Below are 27,118 nucleotides of genomic sequence, written 5' to 3'. Positions count from 1 at the left end.
TAAGAAATAATCTTTTAAGAAAAAAATAAAACATAAGAAATAATGAGAGAAATAACTATAAGCCCGCTCCACATGACACTACATGGGTTGTGATCAAAATGATAATTTAAATAATAATATACATTTTTTATAATTTTAATAAATAATAATCTTGTTGGAAAGTGAGAAGGTGACAAGTTGAGGATGTGACGGTTATCGACTATAAATCTCGCTCCGCTCTGCAAAATAAATAACGTCAGTGTCGAGACAGGGAAAGGGGCAATCATCGAAATAGTGGAAGAAAGTGGAGCGACAGTAACCTTAGCGCAAACAGTGAATCACGCGTACCTCCTCCTATGATGGACCCCTTTATATAGAACCCTGGTGGGCGATGTGCACGCTCCTCGAGGTGTGATATGTTTTCCAATATATCCTATGAAGGGGCCTAGTAGAAAAGTACCTCTGACACTATATCTTAACAGAGCATGCATATATCTGACAAGACAGTAGAAACTTCCATCATACGATTCGTCTGTCAACCATGCCTCGTGTCAGTGGTACTATCTCCCTAAAGAATATCAAAAGATACGACAATGGTCCTACTGCTTGGTCGAGCGAGGTAGTCACTTTGCCGGGACTCTTCCGCTCTGCTGACCTTAACTGCTCTTCCATACGGTGACTAAGTGTAATAGCGTGTCCTCCCGTTTGGACAAGCTCTCCGATCTCCTTAGTCTGCGACTCCACATTGAGCGTCTGACTGTCTTACTATAATATCCGAGCTAGACGCTTGGCCCGCTCGGATATGTCTCCCGCCAGTCGAGCATTGCGCGACCGGCCGTTGCAATCGTCCTCCGTTCGGTCCTTTGACATCCTGACTTTGACCTCCACCTTGATGGTTGACCCTGTACCAAGTAAACCTCCCTATATCGCTGCATCAAATAACATAAAATTTAGTATAAGATTTTAATTTTTAAAATAATTTTTTTTATTTTAAAATCTAAATTATCATATCCTAACTTATCCTGGCACAGCACATTTTAAGTCGCACCAGACTAAGCACAACAACAAAAAAAAATACAAATCAAACCAAACCATACCCAATCCCGGCACAGACAAGGCTGACTCAACCTCACAAACAGCCCCCACACAATTCTAGTCATGCTCGACCGGACCACATAACATTCAATTCCTTTTTTGAATTCAACTACAACAAGCATTCCAATCCTTCATCCGCATTTCATACTGTCTTGCACATTGTTTACCAACAAGAAGCAAAAAAAAAAAAAAAAAAGTGTCGATAAATTGTTTGTAGGCAGCTCTATCGAAAGCATGAACAATCATAGATTCTTAAGAACCCGAACGCGAGTCACTTTCCTGAATCTTTGCACCACGCCTTGCCCTTGGCAATCTAGAGACTCGTCTTACAAGCACACTTGGCCTCGGACTAACATATTTGATCTTCCATTCTTTTCTCACTTTCAAAGAAGGTTGGCATCCACTGGATGATCCCATTTGGTTGACTTCAGATTTAGAGCTCTCACATGATTTGTCAGAGAGATATCGGTCTACATGACTGAAGTAGTAACGAGGGTTGATATAAATATAGGTTGAAGAGACAATCCCAGAAATATTGGATGGCTGCAATACCTTGATGAATTCTGCAATCTCAGAGAAGCATGAGTGCTCAGAATATGGAACACAGTAGGCATTATGCTTCAACTTTCTAGCATGTGGCATGTCTTGTAGCAGGTCTGGGGAAGCTTCGGACTGATGACTCTTTAGAGGAGATGCGTAAAGAGTGGTGTTTTTTGAGGCGTCTAACAACCATGGTAAACCAGAAGGCATAATTCCAATGGTGGGATGCAACTGATTCAATCCATCAATTGTTTCAAAGGTAAAACTATATCTAGGAATAGCTCGTACTCTTGTGAGAGAAGTGTTTGTTGTGAATACGTCCTTGTATCCAAGAAGGTGCATGGTTCGCAAACGTTCAGGCCAGACACGAATCTGAAGAGGAAACACCAAAGCTAATAGCAATCAGTTGCAACTTATCTAATATATATGTTTGTGTGCATCTATATGTATAATCACAGAGGAAATGCAGCAACTTCACATGAATCAAACTTGTATACAAACGTTCAAGAGCAAGACGGGAATGCAAGAATACAGAAACTTCACATGAACCTTAGACAATAACATAAAAATGGTCTTGATTGCAGAAAATAAATTAGCAAACCTTTATATTCAGAGCTTTGGATATATTGACCAGTAGCTCTTCTTTTCCAAGATTATCGATACCAATGACGATGTCATGGTCAGGATGCGTAACAATTATATCAATTACCTGCCAATATCACACCCCAAATTAACTAGGAACTTAATAGCCACACCTGAGCAGTAAGCAAGTAAAAAAAAAGAAGGAATTGATTTAAGTGAAATCAGAATAAAAGATGCTCTCAAAGAAATTGTCTTTTTCATGTTTTGAGTTTCATTGACTCTTCTAACAAGTAATATTCCAATATGCAAAGAGTGAACAATCATTTCTTTGATAGAGTAAGAGAATCATTTCCCTGGACGAGTAAAAGAATCCAGTACTTGATCTTTCAGTTTTTTTACCTGCTTAATCTGTTCTGTAATACTAACATTTTTATATTCAATTACTTCCATAATCTATAACTGTTACACAATAATATTAAATAAAAACTTAATAGGCAACCAGAGAAGCAGACACTTGGTTAGCTGAAGACTTCCACTGTCATGAAGCGCGCACACACACTCCTAATACAGAAAATAAAGGGCTGATCTATTAAGTCAATCCTTATCTTGAAACTGGAAAGAAAAAAAAGGAAAATTAGAGCTTCTTTCTAAAAATTAATAAAGTCATATCTGGCTAGAGTTGTAACAAATCTAGTAACTTATCTGACAAAATAACCATTACAAACTATACTTGTAGCTACAGACGCTAAGACACAGAACAATTCGGCAAGCTTTTACTCGGAGTTTCTTGATGGTTCAATGAACCTACAATGATACATGTTAATAGATAAAGTAAATGTGCACAATATGTCAATTTTTATGAATATATATTATCTGACCAGCTTAATAGTGCAGAATTCTACTAGTTCTCTGCGCTCATGTACCAGGCAATACAGTAGTTCAGGTTCTACACACTTGTTGACATTCTATAAAACATAGAACAGAAAACATACTTGCTTAGTAGCTACTTCTCGAGGAGGAAAAGAAAAAGATGGATTGCAGTAGGTGTTATCCATATAAAGGACATCAATTGCATTGCCTTGGAGAACATCAAGAAGCATCCTCTTTGCCAATTGTGACCTTTCAGATGAAAGTTCCCACCTAAAATCTCCAGTATACAGCACCCATCCAAATGTTCCATGAAACAAGTACATCAGAGCACCTAATAAATCACATACATTGTTAACACAAGCCGTCCTTCCTAGAAATCAATGTCCAACAATGATCGAACAGTACCAAAATCCAAAGTTTGGAATGATATTGAAGATCACGACCATCATAGTACTATATAGTCTAACCATCCAATTTTTAGCATCAAAATTTTGAGTAACCATCCAATTACTCATTCATAACTGAATCTAGAGTGAAGAAGTTTTGAGTAACCATCAATATAACTACTATAAAAGATGGGATGGTAAAAAAAAAAAAAAATCAAAAGTTTGAAATGCTGTCGAAGCACCACTAGGATAACACTACATATATTAAATATGTCATTGATTTTACTGCAATGAGAATCTTTATATAGCTAATTCGCACCAGATAATAAGAGACCCAATCTTATCTTTCACGCCACAATTCTGACTAACTGATTCATCCAAAACTGAGTTGATAAAGCGTAAACACCATTAAGAAATTCTACCATCTTTTCCACCAAGCTCCATCGTAAACTGTAACTGGGAGGTGATAAGTTGAGGAACGAGAGATAGAGTACCGGGGCAGTGGTGGGCATCGATGGGAGTGACGAGAACCCGCACCGGTGCTCCAGAGGTGGGGGAGACGAGGTCGAGGGCTCGGGTGGCGCCGACTTCGATAACCCTAAGCAAGGAAACGTCGAACCCGCGAAACCTGAAGGGGAGGAGGCTGGCCGTGATGGGGGAGCAGAAGAGCGGGCCGCGGCGCCAGGAGGCGGAGAGGCCCGCGGTGTGGTCATCGTGGAGGTGCGTGAGGAAGTACGCCTGGCTCCCCTCGTTCCACCGGTCGATTGAGACGATACCCTTCTCCATCTCGCTCGCCCTAATCAGTGAGGAGCTCCCGTCCCTCCCATGGAGGTGCCCGGTTTCAAATTTTGGCCGGAGAGCGAGGGCGACCTCTCTCCTGTTCCGTGAAATCAATTCACTCTCAGTGGAGGGTGACTTGGAGGGATTTGGCCCGTTAAATCGCTTCGCCTTCGCTCCTCTCCGTGAAGGGTGATTTGGCAGCCGAGGGCCAGCCCACAAATACGTGATGGCCGAAGCATATATACATTTCTTTTTAAAAAAATGAAAATTAAAAATAAAACCATCAGGTGATATTTATGGCTGTTAGTCGTATCCTTAAAATAATTACTTATAAATCATTATATGAATCGTAGTAGAAGGTGTTCATGTTAGTCACAATTGTGAAAGAAAATAAATTATGGGTCAACTTAAACTCGACCATCAAGTTAATTAAGAGGTGGGAAAATTTTTTCCTTGAAGACATGTCCGTCAAGAATTGATTTTGTTCTATTATTTTGTTCTATTATAATAAGTCTGCTACCCTCTAGATAGACATTTTATGGAGACATAAATTGTTATATTCAAATTAAAAGAGTATGTGTTTATCTTATCATATTTTAGTTGTGATGATGATTGGGAACAACCTTATTTTTATCTTTTAATAATCTAGTATTCAATTCTTGTGATCCAATTAATCCTAAAGACGATAGATCTTATTCCACGAAAACCCCCATCAACCACTAAGTTAAATCCAGAAAGTGCAAGTAGCTCCTAACATAACATTCCAATATCACAAATAATTCGAACAATGCAGACGTAGAATGTTGAGTGTAAAAATTAAACCCTTATTACATGGAAGAACACTACATCTCTCACCACCACACCATGCCCCGGGAGGCAGGAAAAAATCTTATTCCTTGATACAATGTTAGCTATCTTGTCAGTTGATTCAGCACTCCTTTAATTACACAATTGTTCCAAAAATATATGACAATTTATAAGACCCGGGCATTCACCTATTAATACAACATTTATAGTTTCAAAATAGTTTGTTTATTCATGTTAATGGACAGACAAACAACAACTGAGTGGCATCGGCTGTGTATTTTTAAATCTAATTTACAAGTTTCCTATTTGTTCTGCGCCACTCTGTAGTTCAAGATCAAGTCTTCTGGCTTCTTCCATATATATGCTCGAACTGTGGCCAAACTCATTTCGGGTGACAGCACCTGCCCGCACCGAAAGAGTAGAAAGTTATTGAAGAAGAGTGAACCCGATGATATTTGTATGTTGATATATGAATTTAAAAATAAAAAAAATGTGGCCTTCGTGGAGATTACCTGGTTATTGCACAAGATTTCCATGCTTGGCTTTGTCTTTTGCCAAGGTTTCATCCCTGATCGGAGGGAGACATCTCCGATTGAAGAAACCTGAGACTGTCTTGTACTCAATCCCAAACCAGATGAGCCATCAGAGCTTCCACCTTCCAATGGTTTGTCGAGAACCATCTTTTCCAGTACATAATTTATCACCTGTAAAATGTAATATTGAAGAGAAGTTATTAAGGAATATCAACATGCATCCATGTATCTCATGGATGTTTTGTATGACAAATTTAGGATCACTTTATTAGAGGAAAGGATACACAATTAAGTAGTTAAAACTTAATGGCTAGCTTTAGTGTTTCAAAATTGCAATTAACATAGCACCGATCAAATAGTTAACCTAATTTTTGCAACAAATTACTTTTTTTAATATGTAATATAATGATTCGCTGCATTTTAACTTGAAAGAAAGTTTCAGGCAAAAATGGATCCAAGTGGATGTTTATGATATCGGTGAATACAGGAATGAGGACTGCCATGCACGCAAGAACCAGTTCAGAATCTACAAGATTGGATTACAAAAACTTGGTGCAGAAAAGATTCCTACATAACTCGTACAACAATCATGTATTTTTGAAGTATGACAAAGATTAACTACTAAACATTATTACTTACTTTGTTAATCCTCAGTATCCGTGGAGCACTCAATTTGCCTTGTGTTATTATTTGCATATTGGAACCTTCGCAAGCTTGCAAATGAAAACTACACCTAATAATGAAGAATAAAAGACATATAGGCAAAAAGGTTATTGAGAAAAGTAAAACAACCTACAAATTATCTCATGCACACATGTAAATAATCTGATTTCTCATTCTTAACAACATGACATATAAATCATCTCTACAAATAATAGCTGAGTAACGAAACTGATCTGAAAAAGAATAAGTATAGTCTTATGGAAGTTTGGAGGTAAAACAAATAGAAACTTATTCCATAATGAAATTTAAGCATGAATCCACAGGGATCCAGCTAACAAGTGAAGTAAAAGAAATGTATGGAAAAAGATGAGGCAAAGGTAGTAGTTAAAATGTAGCCTCTTTTATTGAGAAAAATAGTTTATTCATCTATAATGAGAACTTCGACTATAGTTTGCTAATTGTAAGTAGTCAGTCATATAGGAGAACCAGCAACTTTGATAGTCACTTTAACCTGTGTTCTTCAGACATGCAGTTGAAACTTCTATAACAAAGTGGTTTAGAGAACAAAGCCAAGCCTCCTTTAGTTCGTCAACTAAGAAAAAAAAAATGAACATAATAATAATTAACTTTGGAGGAATATATTTAACTACAAATGAAGGAAAGAAGAGAGTCAAACTCACTATGCAAGACATACGTTTATGTGTTTAAGCAAATATAACAAATATAATGGGGGCAGAAAAGTGAAAAGAAAGAAAATTTTGTGAGCAGAAAACACAATAAAAGTTGATGTGTTACTTTGTATTTTCTCTTGGAGGCAATCGGCCATTTAAAACACATTCCATACACCACCAAGGAAGATCCTTCTCATCTTCTGTTCCATCTAAATCTGTGATCTTCTTTCTCCATGGACCTCCATGTGAACCCTCTGTAACTATTGATGGAGGTGAAACTGTAGAAAATTCAAAAGAAGGGAGAATACCAAAATTGTAGTTGTCTGAACCATCATCCACTACAATTTTTGAGTGTGGGTGATTTTTGACAACATCATTTGTAGATGTAACATCTCCATTAGATGAAGCATGTGACCCAGCTTTATGCCTTCTTTTAGCCATCCAATAAACCAACAAACCACGGAGTGTCTCCTGAGCTAGGTTTATCTGGAGAATTCAAATGTGAGATCACCTCAATAATGTTCGAAAAAAAAAAAAGAAAAAAACTTGGGTCCGTCATATAGCATATACACATCTAGTTTAGTGACCCTATTTTCATTAAGCAGTAATTCTCAATCGCCAAGAGATGGTTGCTTTACGAAACTAAAGTCAGTTTCAAATAGTACAAAAAATGGTTAAATGTTTTACCTTGAGATCTTCTGGTGCTCCTGACATATTCAAGTCCATGGCATACATCTCAGCAGAAAAGCTTTGAGGAGTATCCAAATGGACAGACAAACTTCCAAGTCGTGTGTCCATTGTAAACCATACAGGTACACTCACCTACAAATAATAAACATCAAAAGGTTTCTTAGATGTTGAAGATAACATGAGAAAATGAGCATTGACATCAAACATGATTCATGCATGAAAATGTACCATTTCAAATAGCTCTTCTTTCTTTTCATCAAAAGAAACCTGCCAAGTGCGAAAAGAAATGCAGAATAGTTAGATGGATTTCCTGTCAGTGTATTAATGCACAAACACCCAATATATTCTCGAACCATGTTTAATTATGACATATGGTAAAGTAATCCTAAGTATGCAAGAACCTTGCCATAGTCCTCAATCACAACACCCTTGGTAATCTCCCACAGTTTAACTGAACCTGCTGTATCCTGTAAAAATGTCACTAGTTTGCAAGGTCAAAATAGAGGCATAGAAGTTAACCAACTATCAAAATGATTAAAACTAAAAGTGCATTGAAAATTTATAAGACAGAACATCATATTCACCTTGGTCAGCACATGTCTTTTGTTGTTCAAGATTTCATATTTTACAATTCCTTGTATTCCAGAAATGGTGAAAGATGGTTCTTTGTATAAAGGAACCTACAAAAGGAAGGGTTTATTCAGATCCTTCATAAGATAATTAAACTCAAATGAATAGGACTGAAAGTAAATAACGATTCCTAGGGACTAGTTCCAAAAAATAGAAGCAGGGTCAAAATATTGTAACACAATCACTACTAGAAACTATTAGACTGCCATGCACCTCTTACCCATATATAGGCTATCATATGGGTTGTTGTTCCAATGAGACAAATTTAAGAGATTACTTAAATTAATAGCCAAAAGCACTTTGTAGGAGCAATATTCATAGAGTTCAGTGGAAACTATGACTTACGGGGGCTGATCCTTCCAAAGAAGCTCTTGCCCTTGTGAAAGACAAATTTCCCGCTAAAAAGCAACCGCCTCTTTCTAAAACTTTTTGTGGATTTTGTCCTTCAGCTGGCAACCTATGTACAGACGAAGCTGTAGTCGCAATCCATATACTGTCATCCTGTAAGGCCATCTGTAAAATAGGGTGTTCTTCTTTTGTGTAGAGCAAAAGGCTTTCTCTTGTAGACAAGTCTGTCAGGTACAACTAACAAAAACAGAATCATACAGTGTGCAGATTAGGGAACAAATAACATTTTTTAGAAAGGGCAGGTGTGAGAATTCTTATACTTACAGATTGGTCTCTCCCACCACTGTAAACATGTGTGAATGCTGGGTTGCTGGCAAGAGCCCATACAGAATCAGTATGGACAGCATAAGAATGCACACAGCGTTGCTGACCAAGATCCCATAGACTACAGAAAACAATGACGACCAAAAAAAATAACTACCAATTTAAGGATAAAGCAAAAGCTTATTGATAGATAATCCATGAAATGGAGGGGAAAAAAATTGATGCCTGAAATCCAAACCAAATTGAAGAGAATTTAGTAATAAGGGTATGTCTTACCGGATCATTGAATCAGATGAACCTGATAGGCAGAATCTGCAACATAGATTAACAAACAAAATTTTCATCATGATGTCAAACAATAATTCCCCGGGACCCCACATGGCGGGAGCTTCGTGCACCGGGTTGCCCTTTTATGTCAAACAATAATTCCAAAATAAGAAAGTAACATCAAATGAGTCCAATCAGCAAAAAAAAAAAAGTGTAAGATTAATTAATATAAATTCAGAACTTTTTGAAATCCCATAAAAGGAGAGTTTTTGCTTTGCAATAGCACTAATCATTGGATCCTTGAGTAGAAGCCAAAAATCATAGAGATAACTTGCATTTGTAAAGTTCCAAAAAATCAAGAAAAAAAAACCTGCAGAGACATATTAATACACAGTTTAGTAGTTACTATTATTAGTCTTGAAGTAGACAGTGCCAATGATATCCTGTATTGCATGATACATTCACATGAATCCAATTGAAATGAATAAATAGATCAATAACACCAAAAAGTAGAAAGCTAAGAAACATAATCGCATTGGTCTTAGGATACAAAAAAAGTACACACCTTCCTGTGGAATCAAGAAGCAAAGCCCTGATATTGTCGGTATGCCCTCTAAGCTTTAGAACTTTTGAACCAGTTCTTGGATCCCAAACCCGTATAACCTATAGAAAGTCAATAGTTATGCTAATAAATATCAAAATATCCACATTCAGAAGAGTTTCTTTTCCATAATTCAAATGTAGAACATGTTTATTCAGAATTTGACCACCTTCTCAGTTCCACCAGAAACAAGCAAGGTTCCACTGGTATTCATTGCCAAGGCATAAACTGACTCCTTATGGCCTTTGGCAGCAATTGGACAATATCCACCAGATTGATTGTTATGAAAAGATATGTTGTTTCCCGCACTAATACCCCGTAGGCTTGAAATAGGAGGTCCCACTGTCCCATTAGAATGTTCGTCTTCTTTCGGATCAACAAACTTTGCAATTGGATGGAGAGCTGCATCAATGTCCCATATGAAAACCTCACCACCAAGCCCCGCAGAGGCAACTATATTGCTCTAACACAGTTAACAGTAGAAAAGGAATCAGAAATTTCAATACCAAAGAAAAAAAAAAAACTACACACATAGTATCCAACCACAGCATATGAACAAAGCTACTTTTGCAGTTAAAAAGTTAAATTGAATACATTTTTCTCAGCCGCAGCAAGACAAATGATATAGTCAGAATGTTGACGAAGAGTTCTTGTGCAAACACCATCAGACAAGGGATTCCATATCTGTGGAAAAAAGAATAAGGACGATTTAACTTAGATTAATTTCTTTACATCAACAATAACCAAATTTAAATGAAGAACCTTCAGGTTGGTGTCTGAAGAACAGGAAACAAGGTTGCTACCAGCCATAACTGCATCATTGACCTGTATTACAGTTGCAGATTAAATAAAGTAAACTAAAAAATAACATTGAGAGATTTTAATTAGATAGTGAATATTGTATTGTGATTAAGTTGATAATTGCATAATACTTCTAATGCAAATGGAAAGTGGACACTTCTAAACAGGTTTTAAATTACAGATCTACTAGGCTATTCCTCCAACCGCCTCATTGCAGATTTCAATGGTGACAAAATATTTCAATGATATACCACTCTAAATGAATTGACCTTATATACCCCCAAAAGCAAACTAATGCCCTTACTAGTACATTAATTACTACAACATAATCAACCCCAAATACATTTGATGTATTAGAAAAATTATGCAAGTTATAAGATAAACTAACACATGAAAAATGTTCAGAACATAAGGCAGCCCGTGCATGAAGCTCTCGCCAATGTGTGGTCCCGGGTAAGAGTTGGACCCCTGCATTGCAAGAGGTTATTTTCCACTACTTGAACTAGTGATTACAAGGTCACATGGAAGCAAATTTACTGTTACGCCAAGGCTTCCCTTCAAAATACAAGATTATCTACTCGGTTTCCTAAGGGAACAAATACCCCGGAGATGTAGTCAAATCATTGGTATTTGCATTTTTATGAGATTATCTTGGACTGTTTAGTCGGTTCATTGTTCAATGCCAGTAAAAGCAATCTTAAAAACCAACAAAATCAGTACTGTTTTTATTGTTACTAAGCTAGCCGGTTTTCCACATGAAATGAAGATGGGATACATACATTACAAGGAAAAAGAAACTGAAGAAAGACCAACTAAGTTAAATGGAAATATACTCAAGTTTAATGGAGAAATACCCAATCTACATGGGACTCAAATGTAGCTGAATAGGTAGCATCATTTTTACTTAATGACCATCTTTTCAATGTCCCATCTCTGCTCCCCGTGAAAAGATAATCACAACTACCAGGAGTACTAGAATTTAGGACAGCCAAACAATTAACACCTGCACAATGCTGCAAAAAAGGCAATAATTTGAATGAAACAATATTTTTGATGTCAAGATACAGAATATATCTTGGAACAGCAGATCAGGAACATAATATACTCTAGCTGGAAGGACAATAAGAATCTAAAGGAGACCTTTGTGTTATCTGCATCATTCAGAACATATGTCAAGCGTTTCTCCTTCCGAGGGCGTGTTGAATTGGAGGTGTTACCTGCACTGGCCACACGGTGCATTGCAGCTTCAGGCTTTCCTGTAATATCTTTTGAAAGTACGATCAGATTATCACACTTAACAGAATTGCAAAAAAATATAGCATGAACATGCTTGCATCAACTAGAAAATGTTCAGGAATGCTGATAATATTAAATTGTGAAACCATATATTGTCTTTGGTTAAGATATGGCATGTCACACTAATATCTTACATCAACCATGATATTAATTTTTAAAATAAAAAATGGAAATTTTGGGTCATTATTCCAGAGAAAATATATACTGCAATTTTCTGCAAGTATATATATATATATATATATGCTATTGTTATGCTGTGCACTGTACAGTGTGCAGTATTTTTTTCTTTTAAGCTTGGGGTTTAGCCATTTAGGGTTTTGTCTTTAGGGTTTAAGGCTTAGGATATAATATTAAGTCTAAAAAAATTTCAAAAAAAAAATACATTAGATGCTCACAAGGTATGTGGCATAACCTCCCTCCCTCCCTCTCTCTCTCTCTATATATATATAACAAGAATGCTACTCTCCTTATCTTATGGTGCCAAGTATATTTTTTTTATTTATTTTTGTGATCACCATAAGGTAAATAGGGCATCAAGACTATATATATATAATGATCTTCATCAAGTTGTGCCCCAACTGTTTGGGGGTCAATTATATAAAGCTTATCCATCCATTGAACTCTATTCACAGTTATATCACTAGTAATATTCAAATCACATTTTTTTATTACATGGCTAATGTTTGCATCAACCTCCCTTTACCTTTTATTCTAATACATTAAACTCTACTATGTATCAGTAACATTTAAGTATGTCCATACTATCTCAAACTATTTTTTTCTAATTTTGTCATCTATTAGAACTACACATAAATGCTCTCATATATTCAAATGAAAGTTTATGTTTTTTTTTAGTGCCCTAAAGAACTATAAATTAAATTAAAACATAAAAGTGTGACATGAACAATACAACATTCCAACAATCCTAAATACTTGGCATTAGCTGCGTGAACCTTTTGTATACATCAAGCTCTCGTATGTAGCTGCAAGTCCTTTGTCCTCAGTCTACTTCTCCTTGCACCACTAGTATTAAATTGATTCGTTTTGTCAACAGATTTGTCTTCTTTGAACATGATCCTACAACCTAGCTCAGCTTCTGTAATTTTCATCTACCAATACCAGACAACTTACCTGTGTTCATGAATGGCATACCACAGACCATAAATTATATTGGCTAATTACAGATGATGTTAACTCTATCACAGTAGTCATAAATGCCATGCATACTCCTTAAATACACTCATTTCACATCTAGTTATACAATACTCCACTACCAATGCCACAGTATAAAAATCTCCTCAACATGAGGGATTGATAAAAAAAATTTACAAAAAAAAATAATGTGTGTATTACTTTAAAAAATGAAAATACTATTATTCAAGTGAAATTAGGTATAACTCCTATAGATGATAAAATGAAAGAAAACAGGCGTATACAGTCTGAATGTATTACTAGTTGGCACGTCTTTAAAAATGATACTAACTCTGACTCACACTTCTTAGGCATGGAAAGTCAGAGGTTGCATTCAACGTAAGGATTTTAGGAATATATCGTTTACAATTTTCTGGTTTCAAAAGGATGATTGAACTATTGTAAAGAACCTCCCTCTTTTCTCCTAGTGTACATTTAGCATCACATCTCAACCGATAGTTATAAAATGTTGGTTTTGACATTAGTCGAGGAGGAGAAATATCCAACACGGATTTATCCTTGAAAATAAGCTTAAACAAAACTAGGAATAGAATCAACGCCACGATCTGCAGAAATAGAATCCAATGGAGCTCCACTGCTTCCTTAATCTTCTTCAGAACTCCCTGACAATATTCTAGGATCTAGGGAAGGATGATCCTATCTATAAATTGACTCTCAATTCTGATTTACAGACCACGATAACACCAATAGGTCAAAATCTCATCTTCTTATAAAAAAAATCATGTTTTAGTAGAAAAGGATCCCACGGATCATCTAAACCCAAACGCACACTCACGTCGAAAAACATGACGGGCACATGAAGTCCAAACAGCACGAAGAGGGGAAGCTCTTACCTACACCGAAAAGGATTGATATTGATGATTTTCTGCTCGTCTCCGAGCTCGCGCGATGGGCTCGCTGCCGCTCTGCCGCAGAAAGCCCTCCTCGTCTACTACCGAACGAAGAAAGAAAGAGCGCCGGGAGAGACGATCCGTCGGAGCGAAAGAGATTCTGAGACTGACACGAGATGAACCGGGTTCACCTGGTTCGCCAGTCCTTCTCCAATCGAGCCGGTTCAGGCCCAATTCGAATCAAAATCCTGTCCCATATAAGCCCAGATCCAGCGAGAATTATCAACACAATTTGATATCATTTTTTTAATTTAGATATCAACTCTTACACTAGTTTGATTTTACAAAAATTTCTATCACGGCGTAAATCAAAAGCACAGATGAATCTAATAAATGGTCCAGTGTCATGAGTTTTTTTCAAACTTAATGTGTTATGGGTGATATTTGAACCCTTATTATTTAGAGTGCACGTCTTAGGTTTTATCATTTCATTATATCCCAGGTGTGCAAGCTCATTCCAGGTGGCCTAGTATATAAAGGATTAGTAGTGAATTGCGTGCATTTAAAAAAAAAAACTTTTTGTTATTTTAAAACTTAAGAAAGTACTATAGAAAAATAGACTCAGAATAACGAATAAAAGAAAAGGAACATAAGTGTTAGCGCAGTTAATATTAACGATTTAATTTAAGTTTTGATAAATGATAAAAATAAGTTAAGTTAGTTTTATTGTGATCTAACACTGTGACCAAGTATGCAGGAGAAGCTCAGCTAGGTCGACGGTCGACCGGATAGCTGACACGAAGTCCAGACAGGTCGACGGACTGACCAGATGTCTAGTAGGAAGCCCAGCTAGGTCGACGGGCTGACCGAATAGCTGGCACGAAGTTTAGACGGGTCGAAGGGCTGACTGGACGTCTGGCACAAAGTCCAGACGAGTCGAAGAGCTAACCGGACGTCTGGCAGGTAAATTAAGGTAAGTCACTGGAGGAGAGTGGCTGTGAGGACGGGCTCCCAGGAAGGGGACTTAGGCGTCGTTCCAACTTAGAACTATTTCGGAACTCTAAGTTGAGATCTTGACTAGATTCCGGTCTCGGTAGACGGAATCTAATTAATACTATGTTTGATTATCATAACTATGCTAACACTTTGTCTTGCAAGGTGATATATTTTGTGCTTCGGACTAACAATTTCTTGCAGAGAATTGAAGCTGTTGAAAAATGGGGGTCGGGCGCCAGGAGTGCAAATTCTATCTCCTCTTTGCGTCGCCACGTGGAGCTCTACGGTTGGCTGGACTACGTCACACTCTAGGCGCCCGAAAGGGATCCGAGCGCCGGAGCCTCCTATATAAAGAGGGTAAGCCCTGGAGCAAAGAACAATTCACTACAACATCTTCCAACGTTTGCTCTGTTGTGTTGTGCTCCTGCGACGCTGCGAAACTTCTCCGACAACGCGCTACTTTTCTTTTTCCTTATTGTTGTCGGTATCTTTTCTTTAAAAAATTTTGTACTTTTACTTGTAATATTTTAACGAATTATTAGTGGATTGTCCATCGAAAGCACTCAACGAGTGCGGGCCTTGGAGTAAGAGTCGACGAAGGCTCCGAACCAAGTAAAATCGGTTCTTGTTAGCTTTGCTCTGATTTTATTCTTCCGCTGTGCACTCTAACTCGATAAACGATTTTAATCGCTATTCACCCCCCCTCCCCCTCTAGCGAATTCATGATCCAACAACAAGTAGTTTTTTTACTTAGTTATAAGTCTTCGGTGACTCCTACTCCAAGACACAGGTCTCTCAGATCTATCGATGAATAATTCATTATAAACCTCTTCCGAGACCGCCGAAAGAAGAAATCGAGTATAGAAATAACAATGGAAAAATGTAACAATCCTACACTTCCCTTTTATAGAAAGAACAACGATATACAATAATGAAATTCATTACCGACTCAAAGGATGAAGATATGGATGCACTAAGATCGGTGTCAGTCTTTCGATAGAAATACGACGTAGTAGAGCAGTAGTATGGCCGCAGCGTGAAGACGAGATAGCAGACTAATCGTAGAAGCTAGTATGGAAGTTGTGCATCTTCTACTGGTCGAACACTACTTTTAAAGAGTGTTAAAGGTGTCTCCAAGCTCATCCGAGGCATCTCCAAGCTTAAAAATGATCCCCAAAGTCTTAGACTCAATCACCTTCGCCAACTTCGGTCTTTATTTGCGCGAGGGTGCCTCCAAGCTGTCCGAGGCGGCTCCAAGGTACCTCAGTGCCACAAAGTTTTATCCGCCAATTTTATCTCTTTGAGGGCACCTCCAAGAGCCGATCTAAGGCTCCTCATATACTGTTCATCCGAGACTGATTTTTACCATTTAATCCTGTAAAAAGAGTTAAACCATAAAATAAAATATATCTTGCAAAACAGAGTTAGCATAATTAAAATAAAGTAGTTATTATTTAAATCACGTCTATCAAAGGCCAAGATCTAGTTATGGTCTCAGCTTAGACTTATAAAATGGATCTAAGTTGGACCAACACCTAACGTCTCTAACTGGGACTCATCCTCACAGGATCACTCTCATTCAGTGACTTACCTCACTTACCATGTAGAATCGCTTAATTCTGACCCCCTAAGTCTTCTGGTCAGTTGTCAGATCCACAAATCCAAATGGACTTTGGTCAGCTGTCAGACCCCACAGACCCAGTTGGACTTCCCACCAGATATCATGTCACTTCTTAACTTATTTGTACTTCCCCATCATTCATCAGGTCCAACAAACCTATCTAGATTTTAGCCTGGTGTCAAGTCCTTTAGACTCGTCAAGTCCTTTAGACTTGTCAAGTCCTGTGCACTTGGTAAGCAAGTAATTAGATAAACACAATATCTAACTTTAATACATTTGTCATTTATCAAAATCTAAGTTTGATCATTGGTGCTAACTGTACCAACAGTATCTCCGACCCCCTAGTTAAATATACGTAGGTAAATCACAAGGGATATTTTGTCATAGCACAACGACCTTTATATAAAAAAGATTAGATATTCAATTGAACATTTTACACCTACTGAGAATTGATGTCAAAACGTATTGAAGAAATTATTCATATTGTTATCCAATCCAGTTATCCAATCCGCGAGGAGTGCATATAATTTGATATCATTGAAAATTCATTAGAGCTTTAATAACCATGAACTGATGACATGGGATTTACCCTACCATGTATCTGACGTCTATGTACCTGTATGTAGCTCCTTCTATATCCATAGGACCGGCACTAGGAAGACTGTTAATATAACAAATCTACATTTAATAACCATAATATACTAGCATCAAATCTGACAATTAAGTTATTTTAATTATTTGATTATAGTTTTTGGCCTGATTGAGCAATATCAACCTAGATAATAAGATTAATGGTTGTTGTTATCTTTAAAGTAATTTTATTGAAATATTTGCAGAGTCGAAGAAATACAATCATAAATGTGTTAGTTCTCATTGGTCCCATATCATAATAAATTAATTCTAAAAAATGCTAGATATTTTTTTTAGTATAATTTCATATAATAAGAGAGATGGTGATTTCCAAAGTAATGAGATCAATTGAGTCGCAACACAATTCTAAGTTTATATGAAATATGATATAGAAATATCTTTAAAAAATTTCCTAATTGTTCTTTTTATATTAAAAAAATTCCCAAGAAACTAAAAACAGGAAATAAAAATGTTGTTTCTCTTTCCATTTTTGTTTTCTCTGTCATGACTAAGCCTTAAAGTCAAAAGATTATCATCCAGAAACTAAGAACGCTGAAGGGGTCCTCCACTCAGAATTCTGCCCCCCAAAAAAGGAAGACTGAGACACTATCATCATTCCATATACACAACTCAAAAGTCAAGATCTCAAAGCAAATAAATAAGTAAATTTATGAAAAAATTGTACTCGATTAATTATGACTTCTTCACATTATTGAATTGCATTTTCAATCAAGAAGGATGATGGTGAAGTGCTGAGTGGCTTGTGCCTTCCACTTACGCTCCAAACACTGCATCAATTCAAAGAACAGGAACAGAAACCCACCCATTTCCTTCTTCCTCATCCCCCTTTCTGCTAAATTCAGCAATCACTCAACTTTCCAGCCAATTTAGCATCTGTTCCTGCTCTTTCAGGTCTCAAACATGGTTAATTAATGCTAGCTTATTCAATAATCAGTTTCTTCTACTTTGGCTCTTGCATGCTCTATCTGAAGCTTCCTCCAAACAAAGCTGCAGTAGGGTGCCAGAAATCACCGGCCGTCTCCCCGGTCACTGGGCACAAAACGGTTATCGGGACCAGGCATAGTCCTCGCCTTCTCAGTCCTAACTGCTTCGCGGCATCGTAGTCCTCCCTCAACGGATTGTTGATCATCTGCATTAGGTTTGGCACCTGTTTTTGATTCCTTGAAAGCCCATCTTTGAAGTAGGGACTACTTAGAACCTAAAGCTCAATCAGACAAACGCATATAAAGCTAGTGATCGCTATAGATACTGAAAAGCTAAAATGTATGCAGTGCTTACACCAATTTGGTCATGAAGGAATTTGATGTAATCAATGGCTTCTTGGAGAACTGATGCGGTATCAGTCTAATATCAATGGAATCAATGATTTAATGCAGATGTTGATCGTTCTTAAGTTAATTAAAGGGAATATATACCTTTCCGAAAGGTGAAACTAGTTGCTGAAGGGCAGTGACTCTGTCCCCTAGCTTCTCTTTCCTGACCTACATGTTAAAAAAAAAAACAAAAGGCAAGATAGTACAAAAGCAAGAGATCTAAAGATACATGATGGATCATAATCTAAGGAAATGTCATCGATCGATAGGCCGTACCTTAAAGGCCGGTGATGGGGAAGAAGCCATCTCCATCCGGGGCCTTTTCTGATCACCTCCTGTTTTCTTGGTGGAGGAAGAAGAGCATGCGTCATGAGTTACTGAACTCATCTGTGAACACAAAGAACAAAATCATTAAAGGCGCCAAAATACTAATGTATTAATTCATTATATCAGAAATAAAATTCTACCTTTCTGCCACCAGTAGTTTTGGAGGCTCGAGAAGGAGGATGGAAGATTGAATTGGCATCAGTACTGGTGCCGGTGATGAACTGCAACTGGTTGTTCACCTCTTGGTTTAGAAGAGGTTTGGGCCATGAACAATACGAACTTGGATTAACACTGCTGCGGTTGATGGATTCATCACCGTGGCTGAAACCGTACTGCTGAAACAAAAAATCCTGATCCATGGCAGAAACCAATGCATGATCTTGCTTGTCGGTGCAGGTTCTCGAACCGAGCTCTTGATCTTGCAACATGGAGAGAAAAGTCTCAGGCCTTTCAGTCCCATTCCTGCATGTACATACATTTCATGAAACTGCATCATATACACGCATGAAATATTAATCAATCAGAAACCATGCGAGAAAAGCTGACAAAGATCGCGTACAGTAAGGCTTGAGTCCAGGAGATGGAGGAGGAATCGATGAAAGAATGAGGGGTGAGTTCTTGGAAGGTGATGGAGCTGCCGGAAGCTGAGCCTGAGGACTCGTCATAAGATTGGGGATGAGGTTTAGCCTCACCACCCAACTCTGTTGCATCAGCAGAACTCCACCAGCTGCATCTGCCTCCATTGCTCATCATTTTGGTTGCTTTGATGGAAAGAAGATTGGAAGATGGATTGAGGGCTTGATATATTTATATATATTGGAGCTTCAAGAGGAAGCTGAAGTGGAAGAGATGGAGGAGCATTTTATTTCTATGAAATAATTATAAGTCTTTGGAACTTGTTGTAAACTATCATTAATGGACTTTTTAATTCGAGGGAATTTCACTTTGCCTCCCTAAGTTTATGTTCTTTGAGTTTTCCTCTCTAGGATTCAGTTAATTATAGTCTACGCTTCAAAGTTTTAGAAATACTTTTGCTTCAAAAACCTGAGGATAATATATAATCTACTAGAATATTCACAGGGATGAAGGAAATAGAAAAGTGAAATTTTACATATTTTTATTTACTTGGGCACAAAGGAATATTGACGCCCTTTCGTTTACTTTAATGAATTCCACGTAGAGTAGACCAGAGAATAGTCACTCACAAAAAAAAAAAAAAAAAAAATGAGATACTTTGAGAGTGAGAGTAAATCTTAGCCTTTAAATTTATTTTTTTAATTTTTCATAATTAGTAACAAGTAGTGTACGTACCCATGATCCCGAAAAGAAAGTTAAGCTAGATAAAGGATGTTAGATATATTTTCCATGAGAAAAATAGTGCATTCAATGTGATACTAAAGTAATTCTACTGATAACTCAGTAAATTAAGTAAATTAAGTAATTCTACTGTAAAAGATGAGATTTATCAGTAGTTTTTTCATGACTATCTCATATTATTAAGGAAGTAAATTAAGTAATGAGTATACATACCTCCATTTGGAAGGATATTTTCATCGTTAGAATTTGATCTTTGCTTAATTTTTAAAATTTGCCATATAATTATCTACTGATTACCCTAGAAGGGTGGATGACTCCTTAATAAGAGGTGATTATGCTTACCTAAGTATCTATCATAGTCTGTTCTCAGATTATATGAAAGAAAATAAATTATAAAATTAACTTATAGACGACTGTCAAAATAATTATGGATAGAAGGGGCAACTCCTTAATAGAGATCTTTATAAAAAAATGTTCTTTTTCTCATTCTTTGTTGAGCAACAAGCAATTATTGTCGTCTTGGTATAGTTCATGACTAATTAGCTTGAGTTGGTAAATGACAGGTTGATTGCTACATAAGATTTTGGGATCGATTCTCAGGACTAATAGAGCGTAAATATTCCACTCTGTGTAAACTTTCTCCACCTACTATTTATTTTCTCAGTCATCATAATTTACTTCCTCTGTATTAACTCTGAGATAAATTAACAGAGGTATTAGGACGAACATATTCATCTTTTTTATCACATGACTAACATAGAGCATGCAAGAAAAAATCTTCAGTTGATCAATAGGCGCAACATTAATTCTACTAACAATCCTTGTTTCATTAAATTTTATTTAAGATTCTATTGATTTTATAGTGACTTTATTTATTTTTTTAATTATTGAAGTTGGTTAAGGTTACTTTAAATAAAAACTTATTTCGGATACTAAAGAATCAGCAATAAGATCTGATAATATTGAAAATACAGACACTTTTGTGTCAAATATTAAAAAAACGCTGAGTGTTTTAAGTAAATCATCTTTTAATTATCATCAATAATGGAGAACAAAATCTAGAAGGCACCGCAACCAAAAAAAAGGCGACGTCATGCATGGACCATGATGCCGTCAGTCAACGTGGGCCCGGCTAGGCGTGCGAAGTGCCCACTAAAACACGGGGGCCCACCTCAGCTTCGACAAGTCAAAAATCGGGAGCATTTTGCACTTGCCTCCCTACCTGATGAGTATTTTCAACTTACCCCCTTACTTCCTGATTACTTAAAGTCTGAAATAAAAATTGATTTATTTTTTTTAATATATAATATAATTTTATATCAACACACATGATATAATTCATTCATGATATGATAATATAATATGATTCAAAGTAGGTTGACTTGTGGTGTGGACTTGTTGACAAAATGCCGTATTGTGAGAAAAGGTTTGACTTTTGTAAACATTGGTCATCTCTGATTTTGTTGCCGTGATCTCGGCTCTTGTCCTTTTGCATCTTTTCAATTTCCTTCTACAAGCGGAAGATAAAGTATGCCCCTATTTTATCAATTTATAGTTGACCGATTAAAGTGTGGAAAAGATTTTTTTTCTCGAGACAAATGTCTATTGAAAATTATTCCCTTATTTTATTATAATAATTTTATCACTTTTTAATTGGATATCTTGGAGGCATTTCAATTTTCTCAAATGAGTCTAATGGCTAACTTATGAAGTGTTGTCATAATTAAGTCTAAGGTTCAAATCTCGATAAAGTCGAGATAAATGTCTTCCTTATGTGTTAGTCACTATTCCAAAGGTTAGTAGCCGTCCGTGATTTACCTCCTTCGTGTTGGCCTTGGGACGGATTGGCGGGGACACTAGGGGCGAGCATATTTATCTTTTGCCACAATTTCTTTGGAGCATGATATCATACGCGAGAGAACCCATACCGTAATAATATTCTCGAGGTTTTTTTGCACTTCTAAAATACACTTTCGTCACACTTCTAATTAAAATTTCTAAAAAGGGTTATCTTTATGCTAAAGTTACAAAAGGATTATTAAAATTTGATGCTCCTGGTAGACTAAGGACATGTAGCCGTCCGTGATTTATCTCCTCTGTATTGATCTTGAGACGGGGGTGTTGGGGACAAACGTATTCATCTTTTACTATCATGTAGACATGTGGGAAGAATTGGAATACCACTGTTTTAGATGTTATTAAATTTGAAGATATGTAATCATGGCTGACTATACATAATATATATAGTCTCATCTTTTGTTTGAGGTTTTCCTTCAAAAGTGTCCTAAGCATATGTTGGATATTGGGGCCTAAATGGACCAATACGATTTTGAGGAGGAAAAATCAGAAGCCATCAATTGTTGAAAGTCGTAATTGACTTCAAAATTGAAATCTACGTTTCGTGTAGATAGATTTAGACTATTAATTTGCTCAAAACCGATTAAGGGTGAATGAGAAATTAATGTTCAAAGTCGGCCCAAAATAACGTTGGTTATTCATTAAGGAAATGCAAGGGAGAATAGTCCCACATCGGAAATTTCCGATGTGCATTTCTTACTTATTAATGATGTTGAGTTATTGGAGTTAACTCAGAAAAGTACCAGGTACTCTCTGCTCAGGGGCGAGCAGGTGCTCGCACCTGTGAGCCCGCCACCCGCCACGTGCGCAATGGGCGCTTTGTAGGCGCACTTTGAGGAGCTTAAATTTATGCTCCAGGTGACATTGCAGTGCCTACATGGCACTCGGGTGACGTGTCAGGCTAGTACCTGACATGGCAGTGCCTATGTGGCATCCTCGTGGGCAAAGGGAGATGATTGGACAGTTGGTTGGGCGAACGGATGGGTTGATCAACGTTGATCAAAGAAGTATGGTGGATCGCTTGTGATGCGATCTAGAGCGTTGGATCACAATGAGTCACGATCTGACGGCTTGGGATGAGACATGATCTGAAGCATCGGATCAATGGATCCAGATCCGATGGCTGATAGATCTGAGGGTCACAACTCTTAGATCTGATGGATGAGATTAAAGGGGCTATGTGAAGGGTTATAACTCTTCAGTCCGGACGGCCCAGATTAATCCACCCAAAGGTCACACCCCTCCCTAAAGCCTCTTCCTTCTGTATAAATAGAACCCTCCAGATTGGAATCAAATCACTCAACTTAATCTTCTCTTCCTCAAGTATTCACTCACTCATCTTGTGCATTCAAGAGTCCAAGAAGCCTACGAGAAGGTTCGCTGGTCTCGGAAGTCGGAGTGCTACGATTCTGAGACGATTGTCGTCGTTGTATCTTGGGAACGAATTGCAACAATCCGTTAAGCACCGTAGCGGAGCAATATCGTTTACGGATATAGTGTCGAACACTAGCCTCGACGATCAGTTTGCATACTCCGGAATTTACCGGATCCAACAGTCCAACAGTCGTAAACGATATTCCGTACAAACTGATATGGATACCAACGACGTTCCAACCGCCATTCCGACCGCTGTTCCAATGGCCGTTCCGACATCCATTCCGCACGGAGAAAAGCCGGAGAAATTCACCGGAGCCGACTTCAAAAATGGCAGCAGAAGATGCTGTTCTACTTAACAACGCTAAACCTTGTACGGTTTTTGCGTGAAGACCCGCCAGTCGCTACGGACGGTAGCAAGGCTGCTTGCGATACGTGGATGCACGGAGATTTTCTGTGTCGCAACTACATTCTCAACGCCTTGGACAACACGTTGTATAACGTATATTGTTCATTGGAGACAGCGAAATCTTTGTGGGAATCGCTTGAGAAGAAATACAAGACCGAAAATGCCGGACTGAAGAAATTCATCGTCGGCCGGTTTCTGGATTTCAAGATGGTGGACTCAAAGAGCGTCTCATCTCAAGTCCAAGATATGCAATTAATACTGCATGATCTGGACGCCGAAGGAATGAAGCTGAACGAGTCATTCGCAGTTGCTGCGGTAATTGAGAAGCTCCCTCCGTCATGGAAGGATTTCAAGAATTACCTAAAGCACAAGCAAAAGGAGATAGGGCTGCAAGACCTGATCCTGAGGCTACGAATAGAGGAGGATAATCGAAAGTTATCCGACTGCAGAGGAACCAAGCGGACTATAGACGATATGTCCAACCTGGTCGAGCCGAACGCTAAAAAGCCGAAACAGTTCAAGAAGAAGGCACAAGCGAAGAAGTTCAAGGGATCCTGCTACAACTGTGGAAAGGCAGGACACCTGTCCAAGGACTGCAGACGCTCGAAGAAGCCAACCAAGGGGCCAAAGGATGCTGCGAACCACGTCGCAACCTCTCTTGAGGACTTGGATCTCACTGCGGTTGTATTTGAAGCCAACTTGGTGGATACCAACCCGAAGCAGTGGTTCATTGATACTGGAGCAACTCGTCATATCTGTTCCGATAAGGCGATGTTATCTAAGTATACTCCGATAAATGGCAGGAAGCTCTATATGGGTAATTCCACGACGTCGCCAATTGTCGGACTCGGAAAAGTTGTTCTGAAGATGACGTCCGGAAAGGAGCTAACACTCATTGATGTACTCCATGTTCCCGACATCAGTAAGAACCTAGTTTCTGGAGCGGCACTAGTTAAGGCCGGATTTAGGCTAGTGTTCCAGTCAGACAACTTTGTACTTACGAAGAATAATATCTTCGTAGGAAAGGGGTACCTAGAAAAGGGTCTATTCAAAATGGTTGTAATGCATTCCGAAATATTGATGGTAATAAAATAAATGCTTCCAACTATGTTGTTGAGTGTTTTAATTTGTGGCATGATCGACTCGGACATGTGCATAATAATACTCTTAAACGCGTCTCGTCAAATTAAATTTATTACCAAACGTCAATGTTGACGGAACACACAAATGTGAAGTGTGCGTGGAAGCAAAAATGACGAAACTACCTTTTCATTCGGTGGAAAGGTCAACGACTCCTCTAGAGTTAATACATAGTGATCTATGCGACTTGAAATTTGTGCAAACTAGAGGAGGTAAAAAGTATTTTATTACTTTTATCGATGACTGCACAAAGTTCTGTTATGTCTTTCTTTTAAGAAGTAAAGACGAAACCCTAGAGGCATTTAGAACTTATAAAACAGAAGTTGAAAATCAACTTGACAAACGAATTAAAATAATTCGTAGCGATAGAGGTGGAGAATATGGTGCACCGTTTAATGAATTTTGTTCAGAATCGGGCATTATTCATCAAACAACGGCACCTTACTCACCTCAATCGAACGGTGTTGCCGAACGTAAAAATCGGACACTAAAAGAGATGAAGAATGCCTTGTTGATAAATTCAGGCTTACCTCAAAACTTGTGGGGGGAAGCAATATTATCGGCAAATCACATTCTCAACAAAATCCCTCATAAGAAAAGTGATAAAACTCCTTATGAACTATGGAAAGGCCGCGAGCCATCGTACAAATACCTGAAAGTGTGGGGGTGCTTGGCAAAGGTCGAAGTACCTAAACCAAAGCAAGTAAAGATCGGACCTAAAACGTTCGATGCGGTATTTGTCGGATATGCCCATAATAGTAGTGCATATCGTTTCCTAGTTCACAAATCAGACATTCACGATATTCATGTGGGAACAACTATAGAATCTCGGAATGCAATATTCTTTGAAAACGTATTCTCAAATAAGAAGGGAAATGTTGAAAATGATAACAACGGAAGTTCAAACGAGAATGTCGTTACCGAACTTAGCTGTTATAAAAGAACTATTGACGATCAAAACAAAGAGCCACGTCGTAGCAAACGGGCTAGAGTTGAGAAATCGTTCGGGCCAGATTACATGACTTTCATGTCGAAATGGAACCAAGAACATTAAGTGAGGCTCTCTCTAGTCCCGATGCTCCAATGTGGAAAGAAGCTGTCAATAGTGAGATTGAGTCTATCATGAATAATCATACTTGGGAATTAGTAGACCTTCCTTCTGGTAATAAACCATTAGGTTGTAAGTGGATACTAAAACGCAAGTATAAAGCTGATGGATCAATTGACAAGTATAAGGCCAGACTTGTAGCCAAAGGGTACAAGCAAGAGGAAGGCCTTAATTACTTCGACACCTACTCACCAGTGACAAGGATTACGTCCATACGAGTGCTAATAGTCATTGCAGCACTGTATGACCTTGAAATACATCAAATGGATGTTAAGACTGCGTTCTTAAATGGTGAGTTGGAAGAAGAAATTTATATGGAGCAACCCGAAGGGTTCATAGCTCCAAGAAATGAGAAAAAGGTGTGTCGACTTGTTAAGTCGTTATACGGACTTAAGCAAGCGCCTAAACAATGGCACGAAAAATTTGACAAAGTAATGCTATCAAACGAATTCAGAATAAATGAATGTGACAAATGCATTTATGTCAAAGACACACCCAAAGGTTATATAATCGTTTGTCTGTACGTAGACGACATGCTAATAATGGGCAGTAATCATGATGTAATCATGACTACAAAGAAAATGTTGACAAAAAATTTCGATATGAAAGATATGGGTCAAGCAGATGTTATATTGGGAATTAAAATTCTCAGGACATCAGAGGGGATAGTTCTAACACAATCCCATTATGTAGAATCAGTATTGAAAAGATTCAATGCGTACGATCTTTCTACTGTAAAAACACCTATGGATCTAAGTCAACACTTAGCGAAAAATCATGGTGAGACCATATCGCAGTTGGAATACTCTCGGATAATAGGCAGTTTGATGTATCTTACAAACTGCACACGTCCGGATATTGCCTGTACGGTCAACAAGCTGAGTCGTTTCACCAGTAATCCAAACGACGCCCATTGGAAGGCATTGATGCGAGTTCTTAGATATTTGAAATATACTATGAACTATGGATTACATTATGGAAAATATCCCGCTGTGTTGGAGGGATATTGTGATGCTAATTGGATATCAGATACAAAAGACTCCAAATCCACTAGTGGATATGTATTCACGATCGGTGGGGGAGCAGTATCTTGGAAATCC

The 27,118-nt window shown here is 37.8% G+C and overlaps 3 protein-coding genes across 10 annotated transcripts; all 3 read right to left on the bottom strand.

Moving 5' to 3' along the window:
- Nucleotides 1-1,105: 1,105 nt before the first annotated feature.
- On the bottom strand, nucleotides 1,106-4,430 carry LOC121970645 (5' exonuclease Apollo-like). 3 transcript variants are annotated; one of them, XM_042521478.1, is made up of 5 exons: nucleotides 3,947-4,430; nucleotides 3,189-3,397; nucleotides 2,216-2,323; nucleotides 1,627-1,986; nucleotides 1,454-1,552 (listed from the first exon to the last, which is right to left on the bottom strand). In XM_042521478.1, exons 1-5 carry the CDS (start codon nucleotides 4,236-4,238, stop codon nucleotides 1,529-1,531), a joined length of 993 nt encoding a protein of 330 aa, XP_042377412.1. In that variant the 5' UTR covers nucleotides 4,239-4,430; the 3' UTR covers nucleotides 1,454-1,528. The 3 variants fall into 3 exon arrangements, with proteins under 3 accessions (XP_042377413.1, XP_042377411.1, XP_042377412.1); XM_042521479.1 differs by lacking the exon at nucleotides 3,947-4,430 and adding an exon at nucleotides 3,772-3,925 and having other exon boundaries at nucleotides 1,106-1,986; XM_042521477.1 differs by having other exon boundaries at nucleotides 1,107-1,986.
- Nucleotides 4,431-5,024: 594 nt separating this feature from the next.
- LOC121970643 (WD repeat-containing protein 48-like) lies at nucleotides 5,025-14,066 on the bottom strand. Of its 3 annotated transcripts, none has more exons than XM_042521473.1 (18): nucleotides 13,909-14,066; nucleotides 11,708-11,832; nucleotides 11,422-11,580; nucleotides 10,529-10,591; nucleotides 10,361-10,450; nucleotides 9,936-10,229; nucleotides 9,731-9,828; nucleotides 9,175-9,210; nucleotides 8,899-9,019; nucleotides 8,572-8,811; nucleotides 8,181-8,276; nucleotides 7,998-8,063; nucleotides 7,825-7,863; nucleotides 7,594-7,728; nucleotides 7,031-7,392; nucleotides 6,212-6,305; nucleotides 5,552-5,743; nucleotides 5,025-5,440 (listed from the first exon to the last, which is right to left on the bottom strand). In XM_042521473.1, the coding sequence occupies exons 2-18, from the start codon at nucleotides 11,804-11,806 to the stop codon at nucleotides 5,342-5,344; spliced, it is 2,283 nt and encodes a 760-aa protein (XP_042377407.1). In that variant the 5' UTR covers nucleotides 11,807-11,832; nucleotides 13,909-14,066; the 3' UTR covers nucleotides 5,025-5,341. The 3 variants fall into 3 exon arrangements, with proteins under 3 accessions (XP_042377407.1, XP_042377406.1, XP_042377409.1); XM_042521472.1 differs by having other exon boundaries at nucleotides 11,708-11,823; nucleotides 13,909-14,064; XM_042521475.1 differs by having other exon boundaries at nucleotides 11,708-11,823; nucleotides 13,913-14,064.
- A 3,731-nt stretch (nucleotides 14,067-17,797) lies between these two features.
- Nucleotides 17,798-19,659, bottom strand: LOC121973573 (transcription factor bHLH123-like). 4 transcript variants are annotated; one of them, XR_006109667.1, is made up of 7 exons: nucleotides 19,373-19,657; nucleotides 18,954-19,275; nucleotides 18,763-18,873; nucleotides 18,589-18,654; nucleotides 18,452-18,517; nucleotides 18,066-18,371; nucleotides 17,798-17,962 (listed from the first exon to the last, which is right to left on the bottom strand). XR_006109667.1 is itself a non-coding variant. In XM_042524975.1 (6 exons), exons 1-6 carry the CDS (start codon nucleotides 19,564-19,566, stop codon nucleotides 18,135-18,137), a joined length of 996 nt encoding a protein of 331 aa, XP_042380909.1. In that variant the 5' UTR covers nucleotides 19,567-19,656; the 3' UTR covers nucleotides 17,798-18,134. The 4 variants fall into 4 exon arrangements, 2 of the variants coding, with proteins under 2 accessions (XP_042380909.1, XP_042380908.1); XR_006109668.1 differs by having other exon boundaries at nucleotides 17,798-17,960; nucleotides 18,075-18,371; XM_042524975.1 differs by having other exon boundaries at nucleotides 17,798-18,371; nucleotides 19,373-19,656.
- Between the last annotated feature and the right edge of the window lie 7,459 nt (nucleotides 19,660-27,118).

Source organism: Zingiber officinale, chromosome 4A (genome assembly GCF_018446385.1).
Source record: "Zingiber officinale cultivar Zhangliang chromosome 4A, Zo_v1.1, whole genome shotgun sequence".
Classification (NCBI taxonomy): Eukaryota; Viridiplantae; Streptophyta; class Magnoliopsida; order Zingiberales; family Zingiberaceae; genus Zingiber; species Zingiber officinale.
The sequence above is the reverse complement of the archived record's forward strand: the minus strand, read 5'-3'. Positions and strand labels throughout refer to the sequence as shown.